General features: G+C 38.0%; 1 protein-coding gene across 10 annotated transcripts in view; it reads right to left on the reverse strand.

The window, feature by feature from the left end:
* Window positions 1-4,158: 4,158 nt before the first annotated feature.
* Window positions 4,159-17,373, reverse strand: part of CREM (cAMP responsive element modulator) — a 39,565-nt gene continuing 26,350 nt past the window's right edge. For 6 of the 10 annotated variants that reach the window (XM_039548944.1, XM_039548941.1, XM_039548938.1 and 3 more), the window contains 2 exons: window positions 10,635-10,791; window positions 4,159-8,951 (listed from right to left, as the gene is read on the reverse strand). In XM_039548944.1, the coding sequence (XP_039404878.1) occupies window positions 8,807-8,951; window positions 10,635-10,791 (302 nt within the window). In that variant the 3' untranslated portion in view covers window positions 4,159-8,806. Of the gene's footprint in view, window positions 8,952-10,634; window positions 10,792-15,154; window positions 15,501-17,373 lie in introns of those variants that run through there. The other 4 variants (XM_039548939.1, XM_039548943.1, XM_010394898.4 and 1 more) reach the window with 3 other exon arrangements.

Consider the following 17,373-nt stretch of genomic DNA (forward strand, 5'->3'; position numbering starts at 1 on the left):
AAGAAGTGACCTACATACTTAACCATTGTCCTGTTTGTGACACTAATTGTCTCATATTTTCTGTTTGATCCATACACAATTTCTCTCATGCAATTTCATAAATCCTTGTACATTAGTAATTTTTTTGTATATGAAGATTTTTCCAAGAGTAATTCAAATGCCATATCCTAACCAAAATTTATGTGGACACTGTTAATCGTGTTTTCTTTTGTCCTAAGTATAGTGTTTCTGCAGTACATAATAAATCCATGAAAGCACTAGGTGTATTTACTTAGAATTTCAGCAGAGGTGGGCATCAGAATCAGAATTTTTTACATTATCTGATGCAAACTGATTCTTTAGACTGGCTGTACAGTTGAAATATTGTATTTTCCAAACCTTTGCAGGGGAAGACGAATACCTGAGGAAATGCTTTGGCTAGATTTAAAGCTTGTTATGAAACTTCAGAGTACAGCTTTGATAATTTATTATGGGGGTGCCCTCTTCTTGCTTGAAGGAAGCTTTTCCTACCTTCAAGTTTGAGCATATGCCTTTATTTTACTTTGGTACACTTGAAAAAGCTCTTGAACACCTCTATAGCTGTTCCCTTAGTGTGAAGTGTGTATTAAAAAGAATAACAATTTCCCTTGCCGCAGGTGGAAGCTGACAATCTTGCTAGAGAAAAATTCAAACTTGAACTTTGTTACCTAGAGGCAGCTAGGCTCTGCTACAAGAGCCATCCCTCTGAGAAAAAAAACTTTAAAAAAACAAACTAAAAGGAGCCAGTAAAAAGTGATACTTCCAGAAATATGAATAACTTGAGCAAGTTCTCTTATATCTGGTTCTGGGCAAATGAGCAGTAGAAAGCAGGGGTTCTGTTGTTGGTCATTTACAAAGGAGATCTGGTACAATTGCGTCTCTAGAGATGGCTCTTGACCTGAGGCCTGCAGATATTGCTGTGCATATTTGCATGAGTTGTTTCTGTTCTCCGCTCATACCTTTCCAAGTTGCACAGTGAGACCTCTGCTGTTCGTAAAAGTACTTAGCTGGGTTATGAGAGCAAATCCATTTCTGGTCCTTAGGGAACTCATGGCTAAGTGGGAGACCAAACAGAAGACTTAAGGATTTCCAGGGCTAAGATACTGGCTAAAGAAATGTAACATTTACTTCTTTCATTCTAGAAAGCAGGGTGGTGGTGGTGGTGTGTGTGTGAACTGGAAACAGAAGGACTTTGTGAAGCCAACTGATCTATTCAAACAGCAAGAGCTAATATTACATGTTGAGAATAATGTTTGTCACCTCAGGAATGCTCTAGTCTGGGGAAGAGATACAAAACCAGATCTAACACTGGCCAAAACTGCTACACTGAAAACAGCCATGACAGCAGATCAGTTTTATAAGCTTTGCAGTCATACACTATAGTTTAAGTGGATACTGACCCTCTTCAGTGTGTCTCTGTTGCAACACAAACTTAACTGTGACCAAATTAATATTTTGGACTGGGAAAAAAATTTGCATGGCATTAGTAACTGGTTTAATTGTCCAATTATATAAATATTTAAATAAATATCTTAATAACAACAATTCCCAAACCATGTATATTTTCATTTTTCATAGAATAGACCTATAAACTTACCATATGGAAATTCATTTCTTGTTCTAGATCTTGACATCACATCTCATATATTTGGCTAGTTCTCTTGAAAGAGTCAAAAATTCTCTTTAGGTGCTCAGTTCACCCACTTCACAGGTGCTGTGGAAAAACACACCTATGAACTATCCACATGGTCACTTGCAGACACGTCTGTGGGGGACAGAAGACTATACAGTCATGGTTGTAATGCAGAACTGTGCAATTTATTAGAAAAGTGGAATCTATCTAGCCTGAAGAATGATTTTCTTCATGACTGTGCCTTTATCTTCTCCTGTGTTCTGCATTCCCCCTTTTTACCTCCCCCCTTCCACTTCCAGAATGTATTTCCATATGCCAGGATTAAAACTGCATAATTTCATTTTCCCTTCATACCATTATATTTCAAAAGATCCTTAGGTTTTTTATTGTATTTAATTTTTGTGACCTAGAACTAATAACTACTGTGCTTCAATAACAGTATTTGTAAGAGCATTTAGATAAAATTTATTATTATCATTATTTGTATAAACAAAAATTAAATCATTCTCATTTTGTTTTTCATTAAATGGGACTATTGTTCAGAAAGAACTGTAAATTGAAAAACTGTCAGTATGATTTTTTTTTCCTCTTGAAAGTCTATCAAATTTAATCACTTATTTCTAACTACATATTAACACAGGAAGAGCAGGAAAAATGAGCTTATGTCCTCAACAGCCACAGAACATCCCACCCCTCAAATCTCCCACATGGGATACAAGAAATTCCCTACTTCAGAACATCCTTTGGCTGCCTTATCAGTTTGAAAATAAAGTGCAGATATTTATCTCCACAAGGTGTCACTCTGAAACAGCTGGAAAAAAATGATGTCTTTTTTCACTTCAACCTTTACCCAAAAGGTCAGAAATGACCAGCATTTCAAGTTTAAGACTGAATTACCAGTTTCCACTCAGAGCTACTACAATGTAATTGTATAAGCACTGGGTATTTTTTGTTGTGGGTATATTTTATTGTAAATAGTGTATTTCAAAACCAGTCTATTTTTAACTTACTTGCCTAGCTGAAGGTGTGTCAGTAACTGTTTCAATATGCAGGAGCATCCAGCAAGTATTTACCAGGATACATTGCATTGTCCTTTACTCAACTACCACTGGCTCGGTGAAGAGACAGAAAACAACGTCAGACCCAATAGCTTAGGTCTGCAAGGTAGCTAAGCTTTTTAATAAAATACATTTTGTCTATGAATACATTGTCCTTTTAAACAAATACGGTATAATCTATAGAAATTCGAACATCCTCCAAAAATACAAATATCTGTCAGGAACAAAACCTCATTTTCTGTGGTTCACGGGCATGCAGTGAATTAATTCTCTGGAATCTAATAGAAGAGAATTCCCAGTAAGTTTTCTTGAATCTAAAAAAACTTACATTCCAACTCCTCCTTTAGTAAGTCCATGCCTTTATTGCTAACTACCTATTTTCATGAACTTTTGAGAGATCTTTGACACATCTATGGACTTTAATTGTTGTTGACCACCAGGTTCAAAACATACTAGAAGAAATCTGATACAAACATGAGCAACTAACTGTCATTGCACAGGAAACAATATTAGTGTTTCAGGAAAATTAAAATCATCAATGAAAAAGAACAAAGAATGTATGAAACAGGTCTGATAGCATGAAGGAGGGAGCTATAGGTGACAATTTACACAAGATACAACAAAAGAAAATGGAACCAATTTTGAAATGTTAACACTTCTCATCCTGTGCTCAACACTGCAGAGCTCTGATCCCTGCATAGACCAATGGGGTTCTTGCACAAAAAATACAGAAATTAAAAAAAAACAGTCCCACATGCAAACTTGCCATACCTGCTTGTTTGTGTTACACTCTGTATCAGCACTGCTTTCAAACACTTTGTTCAGTCTATCCTGACTTTTCCTGTTTTTCTGTGGCTGTATTTCATGTTACAACCATTTCCAGTAGACACACTTCAGAAAAGCTAATTAGATCAGTCCTCAAATGAGAGAAAAAGAACATGTCTACTTTGAAGATCTCAACAGATTTAGGCTGCTCACTTCTGTCATGAAAGCTGCAGTTCCAGGCCCATGTCTGGATCTTTGAAGTAACTGACAACTTCACTGGTAAAAATGCAGGGGTGTCAAGGATTTAAGCATTTTCTTGTTTGTATGGCAGCTGACAAACTTCAGAAAGCTTTTAGTTCACACAACCAGGATCTTGGAGAATCTAGTTCCTCAAAATCAACTTCATCAAGAAAACACCTCCTTATGCATTAAACTTAAAAATGTGTTTGCAGTTCTCTCACTTCTGTAAGAATTAATGAAAGCTAGAAGTGTGATAAATACTTTGCTTATGGGGAAAAAAATTTTTTTTAAGAAAACTATTTTAGAAAAAACAACCCTTTGGTCCAGACTGGGCTTACTGAACAACTCTGCATCAGCTTTTACCTGGTGTGAGCACAACTACATTGGGAATGGTGGGGAGGGGAGAATCATGAAAATGAGAATATTAAAAGCCTCATTCAAGGATGTTTGGAAATCATATATTTGAAGCCACAAAACACAAACAATGACTTGGCTAGATAACTAGATTTCTGAATTGTGACATTTTTATAGCCATAATTCCATTCACAAGATGTATTAATCACACCTGATCCCACTGATACAGGCTATTAAAGGAGAGGAAAAAGCTCAGCAGTTACCATAACAAAGACACTTCCTTCACTGTTTTTTCCATTTAAGTCACACAGAACACAATGAAGTTATTTTTTTCCTTAGTCTACATGCAGCACTCAACTCTCACACTACTCTCTCTCTAGACTGTGCATATACACAGTTTCTGCTTCATACTGTGTTGAACAAGCCTGTTGCAAGAAGGAAGTTCTAACTCAGAATTAGGAATAAACAGGAACCTGAGAAAATAGACTAAAGATTCATTAGACAAAGAAGAATAAATTGATTTTTGCTACCTGCCTTTTCCAGTTGCCATGAGAGACTATCAAATTGGTCTAGAATTTACCTAAATAATTTTCTGCAGTTAGTAAATTAAACAAATACTATAAACTTCTGCTGGAATAATGAGATCACTGTTATTGTTATCCAGAAGAGCCTCATAGTGCCTTAAAAAAAAAATCCCTCCCCACATGACAATATTTTATACAGAAAGGCTGTCAACCAAAAGGCAGTTACTTCTGTCAACTGCTTAACAGCTCAGCACTCACTGCAGTCTTGCCATGTACACACCCACAGACTAAACACCAAGGGGATGAAACAGGAAAAAACTCTGTGCAAAATGAGTCAATCCAAACCAGAAGCTGAGCAGACCCCTTTGTTTTCTTTGAAGTGATACTTCATTCAGAAAAAGATCACACTGAAATTAGCTATTACACTGATGTCTGCAGGGTACCAGTACAGATCAGTAATTACGTTTGATAAGAGCAGAAAGAAAACCAAGCAGGAGAAAACTTACACTCCTCAGGACTGTATCAGTGCAGCCAAAAAATAAATCTGTAATTATTCCTGCAAACAGCAAAATCTATGGGAATAACAACCAAAAAGTCCTCCCAAAGAAACTAAATCCACACGTACTCACACAATACACTTATTTTAATCCCTTTTTTCACTGGCCAAAACAGCTGGGGGTGTTTTAGAGAGCCAAGAGAGATCAGTCTGAATAGTCTATAGAGATTTCTCTTTGCACATCTGCTTAAGAAGGAAACAGCTATGACTCAAAGCTGTACCTTAAGAGGAAGCTGACTATTACATTCCTCATCGCCCACAACTCTAGGAAGCTGAAGACATTTTACAAGAGACTATTTTACCTGAGCTACATGAAAATCTATTTCGAAAAAAAAATTTAAAAATCCATGCAGTCCTGTACGCTTTCCCTTAAAGGCCAGTCCTCTATATATCTATCTTAAAAGAAATTTGCAGTTGTGTGGTTTCAGCAAGAAAGGAGTTTCGTACCAAAGAAATGCAGTTTTCTAACAGGAAGGAAAAAAACACAATTATTTTGGCCTTTTTTCCTGATAATGAAAAAACAAAATTCTTGGCTCTAACAAATCAAAGCTTGGGCAGTGCTCAAAATCTCTTGTAATAAACCAACTCAGATTCACTTGATATTTCTATGTTAAGAATACTACTGGGTCGAGAAGGCCTTTTTCCTGTACCACATCCATCACTCTGCTTCAGTGTGCGTTTGCTGCCCCAAAGGCCAAGTGCATCCTGGGCTGCATCCAAAGCAGGGTGGGCAGCAAGGTGAGGTAGAGGATTCTGCCCCTCTACTCTGCTCTGGTAAGACCCCACCTGCAGTGCTGCATCCAGCTCTGGGGCCCCCAGCACAGGCAAGCCATGGACCTGTTAGAGCAGATTTGGTGGAGAGCCACAAACGTAATCACAGGGCAGAAGCACCTCTCCTATGGAAACAGCCTGAGATGGCTGGGCTTGCTCATCCTGGAGGAAAGACAACTCCAGGGAGACCTCATTGAGCCTTTCACTACTTACAGGAGGGCTTACAGGAAAGAAGGAGAGAACTTTTTACATAGGTAAACAATGACAGGACAAGGGGCAATGGTTATAAAGAAAAGAGAAGAGATTCACACTAGATAGTAGGAATAAATTCTTTACTCAGCAGTTAGCACCCAACAAATTGCTCAGTGAAGATGTGGTTGCCCCATCTCTGGAAGCATTCAAGGCCAGCCTGGATGGAGCTCTAAGCAATATGGTTCAATAGCAGGTGGCATCCCTGCCCATGGCACGGGCGTTTGGAACTAGATGATCTTTAAGATTCCTTCCAACCCAAACCATTCTATGATTCTACTAGTAAAGAAATCAGTACAAACTACACACACGTGGGATAGACAAGGATTCCTCCTATCAAATTTCTAACTACAGCTAGTACCATTTACTATTGTGAAGATAAAGAGGACTTTCTACTGGAGAGGTATCTACCACACACACACAAGTTTCTTTTTATTTAAGTTTCCAAATCCCTTGCGAGTCAGGAGCAATGCCTACCTGTAACACAAAAGAGACTTCAGTGACAGAGCCACAACAAGCAACTTACTTGTTGCACTACAGAGGCTGCAACATGGACCTGCAGATTGCATTCATCCTGTCCAACCTGAACAGAACCTTAGACTTCTGCTGACCTTAGCACTTCAGATGTATTTTCACAGTGAAGAAGATATTTCAGTGTTTGCTCTACTTTTGTTCCAAACCTGCAGCAGAGCCTTGGAGGCCAGAAGGCATCTTGTTTCCTCCTTAAATCAACTGATGTGGCTGCAGGAAGTGAGAGAGAGTATCTCTTCTTATAAATGGTTTCACTTAGGTACCTAGTGGGATTTTCAAAATATTCAAGAAAATTATCCTGTATATTTCAAGTAATTTAGGAAAAAAGAAAAAAATATATACATAAACCAACCCCCCCAACAGGGTCAGAGTGAAGAGGGTTAAATACAAATTCAGTTTACATTAAATTAGGAAGTCTCAATGACTTCAGTATGATTCCATCCCTCCTCCCCTTCCACACACACACCCCCCCTTCAGTAAAGCCATTTAAGTAGGAACCAGGCCTTTCTTCCTACCACATCAGTAAGGCAGTGGTGCTCTTATGCAGTGCAAAGCTCCCCAACACTCTGCTCATAGACTGTACTGGCCAAACAATTAGATCACTCCTGAATTTAAAAAGTACCCAGAAGCAACTTTCCATATACACTAGTTTTTTCAAAGCACAACGGAAAGTTGGCACATACTGCATTTACAAGAGCTGTAATCTGATTTAAACATGGGTTTATTTTAAAAATCTTCAGCTCTCATCTACAGTCTACTCCAGAACCCAGTGAATCAGCAAATAGTTACTGTTTATTGGAAAGTTTCCTTCTTTAGGACACCTTGACCACCACTCTGTAGTTTGCTGAAATTGTGGAAAGAACTGCACCATCAATCTTCACTACAGGCAACTGTCCACAGGTGTACAGGATCTAGAATATTAAGTATTCAGGATGAAAATTTAAATTTTGATATATAGACCTCCAATGAATAAGATAATAGCAGCCATATAACAGAGAGCTTCTTACAGGTATTTACAATATACTTAGCATCATGTCATGAGCTTACGTGTGCTTTTTCCCTTTGTCTTTCTTCAGATACTCATGGATTTTAAAGCATCTCGACCAGGTTTTAAAAGGAAATCAGACACTACACAGGTTAAACAACATGGTTCTATTAAAAACTATCTTTAACCATGGCACTCAGTGACAGCAATACAATACTTTTTTCCACAAAGCAACTAATATAAAAATATGCCATAAAATCATCTGTAGACTAGTATGCTAGTACATACATATAATCATAACATTCTTTTATAAACTCTTTCCTGAGATACCTTGGGTTGTTTGATATTCTTGTATTACTGGATGCATTATCTTTATGATTCATCTAAAACAATTGCAAAATATTTTGAATGTGCAGGACACTCAGTAACATGTAAAAAGTAGTATGTAAATATATGGCAAAGAAACAGCTCTTAGAAACTATGCGCTTTTTTACTTTGTTATATTTTTTAACATTTGGCTCCTTGGGAGACAGAGGGATGGTGCATGAAAAACCTGAAATTAGAGCTATGAATTGACAAAAAGCAGGAAAGCATTCAGGAATGTTAGGAGTAGGAATATATTATAAATGACACAAAGAGAAAGCCGTAAGCCATGTTGGCTATGTATTGTCTTACAAAGCAACTGGACATATCTTAGTTCACAGTATAATAAATATTTTTACTAATCTGTTTTGGAAGAGCAAATGTCTTTTAGGGTTTCAAGCTCCTGTATAAGTTTCTTGTTCTGAACTTCTAGCACTGCAACACGACTCTCCAGACATTTTATGTATTCTTTCTTCCGACGTCGACATTCTTTAGCAGCTTCCCTGCAAAAAGCAGAAGTAAAAAGTGCAAACAAAAAAGCCATTTGCATGCCATTAGAAAGCTCAGCAGAGTATGGAGACTATGACAGAATTCCAAATTTTGGAATATCTCCCAAATCAGTCTGAAAACACTAAGCAAAACTGGGTTCCACAAGGGCCTCAAGTGTCTCTTTCTCAAGTTCATATGGCAATCTGTAGAATTGCTTCCTCTCATGCCTTGATTAAAGTTCATAATAAAGGAGGTCCAAATGAAAGACAGTTATTCTGCTTTATGACAATAAAGATCTTTGAGGGCCTTGAGTTCCTCAATGAGAGTCTTGTTTTGGTTTTCAAGCACAGCCACACGATTTTCAAGACATTTGACATATTCTTTCTTCTTTCTGCGACATTCTCTGGCAGCTTCCCTGGAACCAATACAAGGCAAATGACTACAGGAACAGCCACAATATGGCAAAGACTGGATAAATGCAATTACCTACAATCCCTGTGGTTCCACAATAAGAACAACAACCACACCAACTGCTGGATTGCACAAACAGAGCATCAGATAACAGCCAAAAGCAGTAACATAGTTAAAATATAATCCAAAATAACTAGAACTTGAAACACACTCAGCATCACCAAATACAAAGATGGAACCAATACACAGAAGAACTGAGAAAAACAGAGAATAAATGATAGTGTTATTGACTTGAATTGTACTAAACATTAGGAGGGAAAGCAGCATTTCTTCTTCCAGTTATTTTGTGTGTTTATTGGGAGCATTGTTTTCTGCCATCAAAATCTTAAAACCAAACCCAGAGAATATACTTTCAGAAACACAAACACTACTCTCTTCAGATAAAAAACTAGGTGCCAAGCATACATTAAGATAGAAACTTACAGCACATTGTAACAATGTACAGTACATTTTAAGTCCAAACAAATACAATTTATTAGCATTTTAGAACTGGCTGCCCGAGCACATTTCAGCCACACAAGTCTGTGTTTTTTGTTGCTAGCAAATAATAGCCTGAAGCCATCCTCGTAGTTCTGCTCAAAAGTCTCTTATATCGGAGCTAAACACTTTGGGTAGTGTTTTCAGAAGTATGTGACTAAACGAGCATTCAATTCCAGAAGAAATATTAGGAGTACTGGGAGTCCTCCTTTAGTACCTTGGAACATGATAAACTGTCAAACTGTGAGAAGCTAACATTCCAGCAAATTATGAGCTATATCATAAGCACTAGTTTTAAAACTGGAGAAGAAACAAAAGGGAGGCACAACAATGCAGTGATCCTCATGAGTAATTTAAGATAAAGGACAGGCATGAGAGCAAAGCAATACCATTAATTCAATCATAAGACAAGCGGTTAAGCAGTGTATTAAGAGATCTGCAGAGCAGACTATTTCTACAATTAATCTGCCAATGATAGAGGTGGCTACACATTTGAAAAAGACAGACTGCCCTAAGAATAGCAAGAAGAATGCACAGAGAAAGACTGACATTTACAACATTCAGTCAAGTCCATGACAACTAATTAAAAACTATACAGCAACTTCACACAATATGCCTCACAAAATGACAGGGGCACTGCAAAGTATCTCATCCCAGTAGCCAAGTACTTAGGAAAGTCTATAATTATCATTCCATCTTTGAATAAGTCCTCTTCACAGCATCATTAATGGACAGCTGCTAATGAGATTCTCAGCTATTTTCCTAACCAATTCTTTGCTAGGATGTTTTAAAATGAAAAAGCCCCTTCTGGTCATTTTACTGTCAGTAATGGGAGAGGAGGGGAATTAAAATTCAACAAAAAGTATAACTCTAGAGCATCACAAAAATTGTCTGATACTGATTTCTGAATTACCCTAATATTTTCAAACTAAAAATCCATGGGTATAAGGTCAACTCTAACCTTTCAGAGTTAACGACCAATACTCTATACTAGCAGGACATGGGATGACTGATAAAGAATACCCTGCCTTCCCTTCATCAGTTACAGGCAGTGCTCATGACCTTAAGAAGAAAACTTCATTATAATGTTCAGGGGGGTTGGGGGGGTGGTGGTTTGCAACACTGGCTATGAATTATTATATAGTCTTACCTATTTTTCAAAAGTCTCAGCTCTCTCTTGCGTGTTGCCTCTTCTGCCATTTGCTGGGGGCTATGCAAAGTCCCTGGCGAGGCTGCCATAACCACTCCCTGAGGTAAGGTAGTAGTGGGAGTTCGAATCTGGTAAGCTGGCATGTCTCCAGTGGCAGCTGTATGAAAGAAACATATTTTGAAATTTATGGCAAAAAAGAGGTGTATCTGAAAATAACAGATTTCTGAAAATGATTTACTCAGGATCCCAGATACATAAATTATTTCACAGGTCTATAATGGCACAACTACACTTTTTATCTTAATAGCATTTATTTCCACACTGTAAAATATCTGAATTGCTCTAGCATGTGGCCCCACTAGCCAGCCAGACTGAAAGTTTCCACATGGCTCTCTTCAGACGACATGTGGAAAGCTGTCTGAGGAACAGTTCAAGCATTCACACTTACTTCCTGTTTGCACAATCCCACAAAAAGAGGGTCCTGCTGTTGCAGCCACTGAGGTTTATATGCTACCCTGTTCTCCCTGTACAGGACTCAATTTGCTTCAGAAGACAACTTTCTCCTCCTTCCTTGTGATAGCAACAGTACCAGCTTTACAGCCTCTCCTCCTCTTACAACAGCAGTTTGGCAACCCTTGGATAACCAGTGAGAGCTGCTGTTGCTACAGCAAAAAGGAACAGGTAAGTGCTCAGGATGTAAAGGCATTTGTTCCCTGGGCAAGAGGACCACACATAGGATGCTGCAGCATTAACAGGCAAGAGGAGGCAGCAGCGGTTGCACAGGAAGGGGTGTAGCCACACAGTAAATCAGAGGGCAAAAGTTCAAATTCAGCTCCTGAGCTTAGCAGTTTTGTGCTCTCCCCAAGCTAAATGCCGAGCTGATGTGACTTGAAACCAACACCTTTCTGACAGTTTCACATCATTTCTTTGTTTTGGACATATTTGTCTCTACATGATGTACCTCAGCTTAAAAGCACTGGGGAAGTCCTAAGTATTTGTGTCTTGTCTGACAGAAAACAAAAGCAAACAAAAAATATATTCCTCTTTAAATTCTAAGCAAGTATTTACCTATTCCTTTCCATGAATATTTTATATTATGATATAACAAAACTTCAAATTTTGTCATTAAAGCAACTGAATATAGCTGATGTTTCAGAGGCTATTATATTATACTTAGTTTATACTTTAATTCTTTAAAGCATTATTCAAATAATGGAAAAACATGTGTCACAGTTTAACCCCAGCCTGCAACTAAGCGCCACTTAGCCACTTGTTCACTCCACCCACACCCCTCCCCAGTAGGATGAGGTAAGAAAACTCATAGGCTGAAATGAGAACAGTTTGATAATGGAAATAAAATAAAATAAAATAATAAATATAATGAAAAGGAAAATAACAAAAAGAAAGAGAAATAAACCCAAGAAGAACAACTGATGCAAGTTAAAAACAATTGTTCACCACTCACCAACTGATGCCCAGCTTGTTCCTGAGCAGCAGTCCCCAGGCCAGCTTTCCCTACCGTTTATATGCTGAGCATGATGCCTTATGGTATGGAATATCCCTCTGGCTATCTGGGGTCAGCTGCTCTGGCTATGATCCCTTGCAAATTGTGTGCATCCCCACCCTAACTCACTGGCAGAGCATGAGAAGCTGGAAAGTCCTTGACTTAGTGCAAATACTTCTGAGCAACAACTAAACCACGAGTGCACTATCAACATCTCTCTCACCCTAAATCCAAAACACAGCACTGTACCAGCTAATAGGAAGAAAATTAACTCTATCCCAGCAGAAAGTAGGACAACTGGGAAAAATAAAATGTAGACAAAAACATCTTGAGGAGGCTGGCAGGTTGAGCAGTTAAGAAACATCAGTTAACTATAGAGGGGAAAATTGAACTTAATAAAAATATACTATTCTTACAATATTAATGCAAGTGCTTCACTAATTCAAAACAAAAAAATAGAATCGAGTTGTGTTTAGACTACAATTCCACAGCCATGTCCTGAAATCATTATCAGCTTAAACCCTGTGCACCTCCCCCCTCTCGCAGTCCTGAGGGTAAAAGTGTTTGTGGAATTACAAGATGAACTGGACCAGTGAACTGACCTGGATAATCCCCTGGGGATGTGGGAGGGAGGGAGAAATCAGCCCAGAACAGCCCTGTGAGCACTGACAGGCAGCTGCCATGAACACAGGGCTTGGTCATCTTGTACATCTACAGGGCAATTGCTTAACCCTCTAAATTCTCCACATTTCTTAGCAGTCCCAGTCATGTCAATGGAATGATAACTGCAGCTCACTATTTATAAAAATGGAATTTTAGGAACTCTTCAGGCTCAACTTTATGCTGGCCACATTACATACATCTTATAGACTATGGTAAGAACTACCTTTTTCTCTCTCATCACTAGGTATTAAAGAGATGTTATCTTAGGTTGCCTTAGATACAAAGAACTAGAAATCCAAGCAAACCATTTTGTAGATCAAGTCACGGGGAAAGCTCCACAGTCCAGATCACCTCAGCCTGGCAAGACCAACTACTTTGTTGTCTGTGTCTGATTTATACTCAGATGGCAGCAAACAGGACTTACTGCAGCTTTTGTGAAGAGGACTCAGTGTGATCATGTACCTGCAGCAAGACTTAACAAAAGCAAGTCCCTATCTCAGCTGGGATCAGCAAACACCACTGGTAAGTATTCTAATCTGAGCAGATCCCAGTAGTGGCAGTCTCTGCCTGACAGCTGTCTCACTCATAAACCTGCCAGCACAGGAACACAGATAAATAACCATTCTGGTGGTACAGACCCTGCAAATTCAGACACCACTGTTTAAAAACAAGAAAAATGCATAGCATAGCATTGACAAAGTATCTTTTAGGTGTGCAGTAATGTATGTTTTATGACACAGCATTGCAAAAAAATATTTCAGACTGAAAAATGTTTCGTACATTATCTCAAGAAATTACAATGTAACTGATTTCCCCAGAAAAATACCTTTGGAAAGACAAAACAGGCTTTAAACAGAGTGGGATAAACTTAATTTTTTTCAAAGTTATCTTAAGCCGAGTTATGTGTCTATATTACAGTGAAGCATACCTTCCATTTCAGCATCTGAGACAAATGTCACACACACCTCATCCAGACTGACAAACTTCTGTGGCCGTTTCTAGTGACACTTCACAAAGGTTTAATGTAATTCCTAAGGTACCAGAAGTAGAACTGAGACCGTTAACAAAGCAACAAACCTGGAGGTGGTACCTTTCCCTAACACACCGCCCCAGGTAATTTTTTTTTTTAACTCCATAAAATGCAAGGGAGTAAAAAGTCACTGAAGACCTGAAGCTTTCAGTTGAGACTCACAAAAAGAAAATTATTAACAGGAAGCCAAAAAAACCAACTAGTGAAAAAAAACCAAACTGCGTTTTTAAAAAAATAAATTTATAAAGCAACCACCTCTTGGAAAAAGTAACTTGCTGAACACTAGAGAGCATCCCTGCACTCGAGCTCTTTCAGTGACTATCCAGGAGAAAAAAATGCCCAATGTATTTGGATGCCTGTTCTCCCCCTCTGTGAGTCATAATGGTGGGACTTGATTATCAAAAGGTTTTTAACTTCACCACTGAACTGGCTACACAAGGCATGACTTATGATCTCTTTGAGCATTAAAAGCATCGACCTGGAGAAGATATTTATCTTTGAATTAATGAAACAACGTGTGCCCGCTCTGAGCAGCAGCACGTAGGAGCCGGCAGGGAAGTAGTTACTGTTACCGAGCTGCCCGAGGCAATTGACGGGGCAGAAAGGAACTGACTAAATCGCAGCATGACTTGGAGCTGACGTCAATGTGTATCTTGTTTGGAGTTTAACTTTTCCAGTTCCCTACTGCAACACGATTCCAGGAAATCTAATGACGTCAGCCTTTTGAACTCAATTAGCTGAGGAACAGACCATTTTAACAGAGGAGGACAAAACAAGCAGGCGTAACAATACTTCAATTATTGCCCTCAAATTTGTTTCCATTCAGTGTTTTTTTAATAATGGAAGCATAGGGTTGATTTGCACTGCTGAAACAATTCCTGTACAGCTGGGCTTAAGCCCATGGCTATCAAATTTGTAGTGTTTATTGCTCAGTAACAAAGCCAGCTGTCATTTTTACAAAACAAAAAGCAATTATAAACATAGTAACATATATGAACTATCACCACAATAAAGAGAAATGCAAAAGTAGAGTGGTGGATTGTTTTCAGAAAAATCCTGCATCAAATAATAAAGATTAGTTATCTGAATCAATCTGTGCAAGAACTCATGCATTAACAGTGATTTTTTGTTTTTTCCCCCAAATGAAACTGTTAAAATTGCCCTGGAATCCTACACTAAGTAGATAGAATTAGGAGCTATCTGTATGACTTTAGAGAGATGAAAGAATTACAGCAACAGGTTCAAAAGAAAATGTCACAAATATTAACTAAACACTGCACAGACATACAAAAATACCATGTCAAAGGCTAACAAAATTTTTACCTGTTTCATCTCCTGTAACAGCCATGATCAACTTCTGCACACACGATTCTGCTGTTCCTCTACCAGAGCACAGCATGAACTGTTCCAAACTACCAAGCATGTGCAGGATTACAAGCAAGAGCACTGACATCACAATGACATCACTTGCTTACCACTGTCATTAATATGCTCCATCACTGGAACAGCTCACTGAAACTGCAGCCCAAAGAATTCCTTTTGCAGTAAACCTGCTTTTTTTTCCCTCTTCCATATTGCTATAATCCTAGCTTTGTTCTTTTTTCCTGAATTATTCATAAAGCTACAGAAAGCACTCACCACAAAGCAAGCTGTTAAGAAAGACCTGAAAATTCACAGCACTGACTGACAGAAATTAAAATGTGGCTCTAGCATTCATGAATGAATCCAAATTATAAAGTCATGATTGGATAGAAAATAAGGTAATTTTAAACATGCAGCTGTTTTCATTGGAACAGTTCCACTAAAAGGCAGAGAACTCTGTTGGACAGACATGCAAGACAGGAAAACTTAATAAGCTGTAACAAATAGGTAAATGAAAGGCTAGAGCTCCTTGCTTTGCAGGGAAACCCACAACCCACTCATTTAATTTCAGTTAAAAGCTTCAGAAATTATTAAGAAATACTCCAACAAAGTAAGTCAGCCTAACGCTAGTGATTTCAGAAGCTGTAACAGGCAGAACAGTAACTCTGGGTAAGGGCAACCTCTTCCCCCTTCCCTCCTTTTTGAAAATATGTCCAAGAGATCTGGTTGACTTAGTTTTAAAATATAAATTAAAATAAACAACTCAGCTCTAAGAGAGTTGCTCCTTATTTACATCAATTTAAATGAAATTACTTTCAGACCAAGAGTCCAAGCACTGGTCTGTACGCAGGGCACAGCAAACTTCTAAGGTCCTCCGTCTGTAATAAACAAATTCAGACTGGTAATTCATCAGCTGTGAAACTGTGCTGGATGGCAGCCGTGGAAGCATCAATGCAAAAGGAGTGTTCTGTGATCACAGGACCACTTCAGGATCATACGTACAGAAGATCAGAACTAAAGCACAAGAAATTCAAGCCACAGATTTCAAATATCACTAACAATGTAATGAAAACACACATTTCACATGTAATAGACCCCAACACAATGATTTTTTATGTAACTTTTCTACACTCATTTTCACTAATAGTCAAACACTTCCTTCTTCAGCTAGCAAAACAATCCTTAACCCTTAATGTATTTGGAAACTGTCCAGACACTAGAACTGCCTCTTATTTCACCTACAAATGTAAATTTGTAGCAAATGCAATGACACTCAATTGGACCAACACCTTTGGCACTTTTATCCTAATATTTTTCCGCACCACAGGTTATCAGGAAATATCAAGCACATGGTTTATGTGATCTTATCTATTATTACATGAGATTCATCAACAAATACTTTAGAAAAAAGTATCAATACATATGCTATCTGAAAGATTCTGAAACAGAATCTGAAACAGATCTTTTCTTTTTCCAGGTATTTATTATAGTCTTTTCTTCTATGATTAAGAAAAAAAATCATATGCAGCCTACCCAAAATCATTATAAAAATATATGTAAGTGGTAAGATTAGTAAGCAGACTATTTTTTCTATTATTATCTGTGCTATCACAATATTAGGTGTTCAGTCAACTACAAAATGTACTTAAATGATAAATCTTCATAACCTATATTCCTACAAACTTTTTAGCACAGGCAAGATGACCTGTAGTAAGGACATTTCAGACACTTGTATATTCAACTAATTCCACTGTCTCACTCCATCCTGATTAACTCACGTTTGCTGACTACATACAATTTTATTACTGTAAACATCTTCAAGTGCTTTCACACTATTTTTATACACCTCAAAGAGGTTTTTTCTGGTTTTTTAAAAGATTTTCCAGTATCAATAGCATGTAGAGTAAGTTGAAGCCTTTTATCTTCCCATCATCTCCAAGTTCATGCTTGCTTACTGTTTGCTTTGTACTTCTCCCTGTATACGTTAGGTAGCATTTTTCTTCAGTGTTAACAGCTATGAGGGCTCATTAAGCACTGGACTTTGAACCAAAGGAACAGAGAATTCCAGGAAATAAATTTCTCTGAGCGTGGACAGAGAACAAATCAATTTAATTAAAAGTATCTAGATGCTTCCAGAAACATGATATAGAAGCTATTCAGTAGCTGTCTCTGAATCCATT

Source organism: Corvus cornix, chromosome 2 (assembly GCF_000738735.6).
Source record: "Corvus cornix cornix isolate S_Up_H32 chromosome 2, ASM73873v5, whole genome shotgun sequence".
Taxonomy (NCBI): Eukaryota; Metazoa; Chordata; class Aves; order Passeriformes; family Corvidae; genus Corvus; species Corvus cornix.